This window comes from Mastomys coucha, unplaced genomic scaffold, assembly GCF_008632895.1.
Source record: "Mastomys coucha isolate ucsf_1 unplaced genomic scaffold, UCSF_Mcou_1 pScaffold22, whole genome shotgun sequence".
In the NCBI taxonomy this organism is placed as follows: domain Eukaryota; kingdom Metazoa; phylum Chordata; class Mammalia; order Rodentia; family Muridae; genus Mastomys; species Mastomys coucha.
Window position 1 is genome coordinate 232,481,296 of NW_022196905.1, and position 8,879 is coordinate 232,490,174.

The 8,879-nt window shown below is 48.8% G+C and overlaps 1 protein-coding gene across 1 annotated transcript; it reads left to right on the top strand.

The window, feature by feature from the left end:
- Nucleotides 1-2,292: 2,292 nt before the first annotated feature.
- On the top strand, nt 2,293-4,444 carry Mt4 (metallothionein 4). Its single transcript, XM_031336973.1, has 3 exons — nt 2,293-2,361; nt 3,620-3,685; nt 4,189-4,444. Exons 1-3 carry the CDS (start codon nt 2,331-2,333, stop codon nt 4,278-4,280), a joined length of 189 nt encoding a protein of 62 aa, XP_031192833.1. The 5' UTR covers nt 2,293-2,330; the 3' UTR covers nt 4,281-4,444.
- The last annotated feature ends 4,435 nt before the right edge of the window (nt 4,445-8,879 follow it).

An 8,879-nucleotide genomic window follows, 5' to 3' on the forward strand; every position in this document is an offset into this window, starting at 1 on the left:
CTTACATATAAAGTAGTAGTCACTTCTGGAGATGGAGATATTTAGGGGTTGGTGGCTCAAAGGAGTCAAAGTGCTACATAAAACCAGGGCTGCTGGGCACAGCTGCACATATCTGTAATTCCAACATTTTCAGGCAGGAAGATAGAAAGTTTGAGGCCAGCCAGGGCCACTCCAGACCTCTGTGGGGGAAGCACTGTATATTTGCATGTACTCCCTACCCCTGTAAAAAGGTCTAGAACTTAGTCTTCAGATTCTAAAAGCTTCTGGAATCCCACAAGGAGGTAAAAGTTTCACTTCTCCAAAGGTATGCTTATTTCTGTAAAGACTTTTTTTTTATGTTTATTCATTTTGTGTGTGTGTAAGAAGATGGCCCAGATGTGCCGGTCTGCAGGACTCAGCTATCTAGTTCCATGGGGTCCAAGGATCAAACTCAGATCATCATGATTGGTGGCTAGTGCTATCTTGCCAGCACAACATGTATTTCTGTGTGTGGGTTGAAGCTATTATGCATCTAGTCATTTATCTCCTCAGGGCAGATTTGTTTCTGACCACTAGCTTCCATCAGGAGCTGAGACCCAGAGAATGGACAGAGCAGTGAGCTAGGCCTGGTATGCTCTTTCTCAGGTCCTGGACCAGCCTGGACTTGGTTTAGCCTGGACCAGACCAACAAGTGTTACATTGTTTCAACCTGCACAGCCCAGGAATTAGGAAACATCCAAGTATTAAGGGATTGGGATTTACTATTGTCAATCAATTGGCCTTGAGCAACATCCTCCAAAGAGGAAGCAGTTGCTGGCACAGGTGTCTCGGAGCTAAGAGAGATGGCTTAGATAAGAGGTAGAGGAGCAAGTCTTGCACTCTCTGGGCTTGTTCCATGGGCCAGGCCCTTGGTGATATTAATACATGTTAGAGGCAGGGAACATTGACTATGCCACAGATGGGCTGGGATAAACTCCCAGTGAAGGCCCAGAAAGACTGTGAATGGCCACACACAAGCATGCAGCTCCTGAGCTGGACTGCACTCCTGACACTCTCAGCCATAAGCTCTGGTTTTAATCAACACTGGGTCCCCAGCACCTAGCACAGTGTAGTGCAGGCCCTTGCAAAGTAAAGAATAAGAGATTGTCCACTACTAGATTGTGGGTGCCTTCAGGGACCATCTCTGTACCAGCACGGTGTCATCTCTACTTCTGTCATGGACTCCTGATAACCATGATGCCAGTACATTTCTCCTCACTAGATATTCTCAGCTCAAGTTCATGGCAGCCTGGGTCAGGCTGAGGCCTGACTGATAGAGAGGAGCTGAGAACAGGGAGGAAGTATATCTACATGGGTTGGAGCCAGGATACATGCTTCCCTTTTACTGCATGGGAGAACCACTTTTCATCAGAGTCCATCAGCATAGCCACATGCCAGACACTCGAGAATGAGTCCGTCATTCCTTTGTTCACATTCCAGTTCCCATCTTCAATCATCTGTTACGTCATCTGACTCGTTTGTCTATTCATTCCTTCACGCATCCAGCATCCACAAACCCTCGTGCAAGACTGGGCAGGGGCAGAGCTGCTTTAGCACATGAATAAACAATCATATAGTAGAGTTAGTAACATGAGATGTGTGCACACATCTTACCAAGGGACACATAGAGTGGGGGGTAGGGAGGGAAAGAGGGAGAGAAAGAGAGAGACAGAGAGATCTGCAGCTCCAATATTTCTTTATGGGGCATTCCATAATCCACTGGGCACTTTGCACCCTATGAAATGTAGGTAGCTGTCTTATCAAAGACTGGGTTTGGGATGGAAGTTGGGGCTGGTTAAGGAACCCCACCAAGTCTTCTTTCCCTCCATGTGTGGTCTAGAAGGAAAGGTTCCAAGACCAGGTGGACACATCCCCCTGCTTTCCCACCTTCTCATCTATGATGAGGCTTTTAAAGACCAACCATGGGAAAGCTCTGAGGCTAGGCAGGAGCAACCCCGGGAAGGGGGAACAGAAAGGGCAGGTAACTCTGTGCAGCTGCATGTGTGTGCCTAAGAGCCTGTGCTGAGTGCCACAGGAACCTCCCTCATGCTTCCTGGACACTTTGACAGGGAAGCAGGTGGGGCAGGTCCAGCCCTTTGTGAAAGCCATCTGAATGGCCAAACTCTCCTTGGCCTCTGCCCTCTGCCGCTTGCCCTCTTTAGCCCTGAGCACCTCACTGGGCCGTGTGCAGGGCGTCTGGCCCCAGGGAGAGGTGGGGTGAGCTGTAGTCCACACCTACACAACTATAAAGAGAGAGCCTGCAGCAGCTGCTACCTCAGCCTCCTGTACTTAGCCACTCATACACCTGAACCATGGACCCTGGGGAATGCACGTGTATGTCTGGTAAGTAAGGAAGCCCCTTTGGGGGGGTCTTATAACTTTACCCCTGTATCCTGCAGACAGCATGTGGAACAAGTGGAAACTCCTTTACTTAGGCTCCATGGATGAGGTTTATCCTGGATCTGCAACCTTTGGGACAACTCTCACTCTGTTGGCTCCCAGCCAGATTTGCTGAAACGGATAGTCCTGGTCCAGGGAATAGCAAAGGAAGGGACCTAAAAACTTTAGCTCTTCTAGCTGCAAATCCCTAGTGGCAGCCACCAGAGTAGGGAATGGAGCTATGGTCCAGAGACTGGACGCTTGGTTTTGGTCTTCAGCTGCCATTCATTCACCAACACATCTGATTTATGGGTCTCTGTGTCCTCCTTTGCAAATTGGGGTTACTCACTCTGGGTGGCTCCCATACTATGGAGTCTATGGAAAGGCTAAAATTAACAAGCACGGGGGATGGATGCTTAGAGGCTTAGCTGTGACCTCAAGTCAATAAAAGCCAGTTATAATAGAACACTCTAGCACTCGGAAGGCTGAGCAGGAGGAGGTGGGTCCCGTGTTCAAAGCCATTCTGGGTTGCTTGGTACCAGGAAGAATGTTGACCAGAAGGAGGGAGGTCGGAGTTCAAAACTGCCCTGTGCTTTCTCAGCCTTGAAAAAAATAGCACCTAAAAGTTTCAAATGCATCCTTCATTCTTAATAGTAGAGGTCTGTCCCCCCAAACTTGGAAAAGATACAGAAAACTCTAGTGTTCTGAAACTGAATATGGTGGACAGGATGAGTTGAGAAAAGCAAAGAAGTGTGAGTCATTTCTATGAAATAAAAGCAAGGTATGGAGGCTCCTGGGATCTCTGTGCCCCTTTCTGCTTTCTGTTCAGGTTTTCATCTGGCCTTGTTAAGAAGAGGCTGTGAAAGCCCTCGATGGTTGTTGTCCTCGTCTGGGGTTGGCCTTGTCTGTTAGTTCTGAATGGACATCTGTACCACCTGTGTTTTTAAATGACCAATTCTTTCCCCTACCCAGAGCTATAAATGAACCTATTTAAAGGCTTGAGGTCAGGAATGTGCGTTTTTACAGGTAACCTGGTTTGAGCTGATGTTGCCCCTTCTGCCCCCAGTCCCCATCCATGGCCTGTCATTAGAACCACTGGCCCATCTACAGCCCTGGGGTCATGCTCAGCATCAGCAGCACCCTCTTGTCTCGCCATCCCCCATCCTGAGGAGAAGCTGTAGCCATAGCCTCATGCTCACCCAGTCTCTGTCCTCTCTCCTAGGAGGGATCTGCATCTGCGGAGATAATTGCAAATGTACAACCTGCAGCTGTAAAACCTGTCGGAAAAGTGAGTATTGGCACCCAGACACTGCCAGGCCTGAGTGGGCATAGCCCCATCCCTCAAGGTAGCTATCTACCCCATGAGGGCAGTGTAGGGATTCTGGGAACCTTTTTCTCATCTGGAGGGATATAATATGACACCCAAGGAGACACCTGGGACAAAGCTCCTCTGGGCTGCAGCCCACCCAGCTCTAAGGACATCCATGGTATTTAGAGTAGGAAGGGAACTGGGGGCAGGTTCTGCCCAGCCCAGTGAGGAAGAGGATAACGCCTTGGTTTGGAGTAATGAGCCCTGGCTTCTAATCTTATTTCTGTCATGGCTGTGACCTTTGAAAAGCTCACCCCTCTGTCTGGGTTCTGGTGGACCCTAGAGAACTTCTGAGGTCCCTTCTTGCTCTCATACCCCACAGCCTCCTGGCCCAGGGTTTTCTGCTGCTTCCCCTAAGGTGTTGGGGGAAGGGTGGGAAGTGAAGAGCCACGGCTCATCTGTCCATCTCCTAACTTTTTCAGGCTGCTGTCCCTGCTGTCCCCCAGGCTGTGCCAAGTGTGCCCGGGGCTGCATCTGCAAAGGCGGCTCAGACAAGTGCAGCTGCTGTCCCTGAAACCCACCTATGGCACTGGGAGAGATCCTAGGAAGTGACTACATAGTACTTGTGTCAAGGGACTGAATTTGTATAATAAGTTGTGCTTTTTATATATGTGCCCAAATGTGGGACAGGTGACATTCATGTAAAGTTCTTGGAGCAATAAAGTTTCCATTCATGGCTGTCTGGTGGCTCGGAGCATTGTTTAACCCTAACCCAGAAGGACCAAGAGGGGCTGGCTCTATCGCAAACCCTCTAGCTGCCCACTGGCATCCCACCTTCAGGTGGCTACTTATAGCTGCCCACTTTAAAGTGCTGCAACTGTGCCTGGGGCTTTCTCCCACTTTACAAACACAGGGCAGCCATGAGGACAGGAGAGTTCATGGCCCTGGGAACAGTTCCTAGCCTACACCAAGCAAAACCCAGCATCTCTACACTGTTTTCCAGAAGTCAACAGTAGCGTTGAGTTCCAACAGCGAACACTCAGGCTGTCTTCCTTGCCCCGTGTCATGGTCCTCAGCTAGAGCTTTCTGGGATCCCCACTCAAAGAAACCTTTGTCTTGTCTTGTCTTGTCTTGTCTTGTCTTGTCTTGTCTTGTTGAGATAAGGTTTCTCTGTATAGCTATGGCTGTCCTGGAATTCTATAGACCAGGCTAGCCTCAAACTCAAGAGTTCCACCTGCCTCTGCCTCCTGAATACGGTGATTTAAGGTGTACATCATCACCAGCTGGGGCCCAAAGAAACCCTCTAAGTGAAGGCCTATCATGGTACATGTCTGCCTTAACTTGACTATCTTGGCCTGATCTAGATCCAGGTGAACTCACCCAGCAAAAATTTTGTGGTCCTGAGCTCTAACCAGTCATGAACAGAACCTGCATATGTGTGAAAAAAACAACAGCCCCGGCACCAAAACACAGTCAGAGTTTAGTTACTCAGGCCAGCACCAGGTCGGGGCAACAGGCACACACACCAGCAAGGAGAAAATGGTGCAGATGAAAATAATGTCTCCCAGAGGTTTCCTAACAAATGGCTTTTTAGCTGAACGACCTGGAGATTGTGGGCCTGAATGCCGGAGTCTTTCCACGGAGATCTCTGGCCCGGCTTGGTGCAGGAGCCCTAGCAAAGGGAATCAAGCAAGCACGGGCGGAGCCATCTCTGCCATGTCTTCCAGGTTGCTCCGTTTCTCCATGCTGCCCTGCACTGAGTTGGGTCAGGCTGGGTCAACAGGCTGACTAGTCAGTGAGGAGTGCGGAGCAGCTTCAGGCCATGTCTTGGGAGAGCAGCTCTCTTCCCAAGTACTTTTCTGGATATGATATATATATGTGTATATATACACATATATATATGTATGTGCGTATGTGTATGTATATATACACACACATATATGTATGTAGGCATATATATATATACACACATATATATGTGTGTGTGTATATATATGTATATATGTAGTTTTGGGGGTCATTCAGATTTTGACAGTAGTTCTCTCTCATTGGTTTGGGCTGAGAATATTTATTTGCATGTAAGAGGGCTTGACCAATATTACACATCTCTCCTGCTGGGGCCATTGTGGAGGATTGGGGCTGAAATCTGAGCCAAGGTCCCAGGAGCTACCACCGAATGCCTACCGTCCCTTGTGAACAAGATTGCTCTGCTCATTGGGTGCTCCGGGGTTCCAAGCTGGTAGCTCGACTGGACCTAGGCTGCCAGAACAGCCCACTGCCCCACAGGAGATGTCACGAGGGACAAAAGACCACTGTGGGTCATTCAGAATGTAGCCCTCAGTGTAGCACCAGGTAGAGCCCAGTCTCCGAGGTATTTCGTATTTATGCCACCAAGTGCCAAAGCTAAGGCCTTCCCCTCCACAGTCCCTGGGCACAAGGGCGGTGACAGTGCAGCCAAGGGTCCCAAGGCAGCTTCAGGCACAAGGAGGAGCGGGATGAACTTCCAAAGACTTGGCGCTGAGCATTCTAATCCTCCTGCCTCCTTGCTGTTGAGACATCACCAGGAGTCTCCCGTGGGAAGGTTTTCAAGCTCTGCCCAAGAGCAAGCTGTGCTGCAGAATCAGCATCTTGGAACAATGGAAGGGGCATGTCCTTTGGCACCAGATATATCATTTCTGTCTGTATGGCCTTAATCAAGTCATTCACCCTCTTCAAGCTCGATATCCTCCTCTGTCCTCTGTAAAGTCCCCTCCCAGGGATGCACAGAGAAACTGTGGCAGAACACCCATTCACGTAGTAGGCTCCCCATAAACAGGGTTTTCTCTATGGATGAAGACTACTCTTGGCTTCTGTTTATTAATCTCCGTGAAAGCCCCTGCCTAGTCACTCTGCGAGGCTCTGGAGTGCCTGCCAAGGACAGGGTGTTGGTAGTTACACCCTTCGGGACCAGGCAAGCTGTCTCTGGCAAGTAGGCTGGCTGCTCTTCCTGCAGCCAGGGCTTTCTCGTCTTACCCAGAGACCAACAGGTTAGCCACATTAACCTCTTTTCTTTCTAACACATCTTTACAAGGGAGAATGACCCCTCAGATCCTCATGTTGATAATAATAACACCAGTATAATATAGATGCTTATTATATACTGAACACTTGACACACCCAGCACTGTGTGAAATAGTCTGAAAACATTATCTTACAGACCTTTCACAATTGAGAACACTTCAGAGCCAGACAATCATCGCTACTTGAGCACCGGCCTTGGAGGGTCCCTCTCTGATTACCCTCCCCAAACACTGAGAGTCTAGACCAAGCGACACAGCTCAGTGGGTAAGCACTTGCCACATAAGCCTGATGACCTGAGTTTGCTTACCAGAATTCACACGAAGGTGGAAGGACAGACTGATTCTATGACCTCTACCCGTGTGCCACAGCCATGCACATATACTATATTCTCCCTTCCCTAAACACACACTTTAGATAGATAGATAATAGATAGATAGATAGATAGATAGATAGATAGATAGATAGATAGATAGATAGATAGATAGATAGAGGGGTTTTTTTAAGATTTATTTTATTTATTTTATGTGTATGAGTACACTGTAGATGTACAGATTGCCATGAGCCATCTTGTGTGTGGCTGCTGGGAATTGAACTCAGGACCTCTGCTGGCCTCGCTGGCTCCAGTGTAATACACTGTAGCTGTCTTCAGACGCACCAGAAGAGGGCATCAGATCTCATTGCGGGTGGTTGTGAGCCACCATGTGGTTGCTGGATCCGAACTCGGGACCTTGGGAAGAGCAGTCAGTGCTCTTACCCACTGAGCCATCCCGTCAGCCCGATAGATGATTTTTTTAAAAAGAGTTTATGGAACTAGGTTGGTACTATATACCTGCACACCTCTAATCTCAGAAAAGAAAAGAGTCTATGGGTCCAAAGTGGGATGCTCAAGCGGGATTCACTCTGCCCCAGCCCTCCCCCTAAGTTCCTTTCCCACCTTCTGGACAACATTTTGGTTACCTGGGATCTCACAGCCCAATTTCGGGATCTGTTTGTGATCTCTTCCTCATACCTGACCTTCCTGAGGGTGGATCCTGCCTGGCTATCGTTCTCTTGAAGCCTAGGCCTGCAGGATGGTCAAGGGTCGCTCTTCTCAGGGCTGAGGGTGAGGGTAAGGACCCATTAGAAATGTAGCTTTGATGTCTACATAGAGCAGAACAAGCTGGGGTGGGAGGAAAGGGGCATGGGATGCAGACAAGTCTACCCTCTGTTGTTTTTGCCTCTGCTCACTCCAAATGCTAAAGGCATTTCTGCACTATTAGAGGTCATAGAGGAGAATGCTGTCCTGACATTTGATCTCCAAGTGAGGAAGCCAAGGCTTAAGGCAGGCAGTGGCTGGCTCTGCATCATAAGACCTGTGAGGGATAAGACAGGGAGTTGGTCTGATCTGCCTGACTCAGGTTAATTCTTGTCCATGCTCTATAGATGGCTATGAGAAAAGACAGAGGGCAATGCTACATGAGGGGTCCCTGCATAGCTTGGTGCGTTAAAGAGCCCCTGTTACAACTCACAAACCCTAAGTTTGTTGCAGAATGCAGGGCAACCTCTATCACTCGGGAGCTGGTGTTTGCTTGGCACTGTGTGATCAAAAAGTTCTAATGTCTACTCTTGACTAATGCTGTTCAGGCCCCAGGAACACACTCCTCTACCTCCTGGCCTGTATCCTCAAAATGAAAACAGGATCTTTGAATATCAGTAGGGTTCATGGATTGATCAGATACCAGTGTGGGAGACAGACACCATTGCAAAGTTCAGGGAGAGTGTTAGTGGTAGAAATGGCAGAAAATGGGAATCAACTAACACGTCAGTTTCTGCTTCTCACAAAGCAAGACTGCTATTGGTTTTTGTGATGGTTTCAATGAAAATGGCTCCCATAGATTTGAATGGTTCTCATATATTTGAATACCTGTCCCCTACCTGGTGGAACTGTTTGAGGGAGGACTAGGAGGTGTGGCCTTGTTGGAGGACGTGTGTCACTAGGGGGCAGGCTTTGTGGTTCACACCAATCCTAGAGTCTTTTTCTCTACCTGGCAGTTGTATCTCAAGATGTGTGCTCTCAGCTACTGCTCCAGTGCCATTCCTGCCTGCCTGCCTGCCTGCCTGCCTGCCTGCCTGC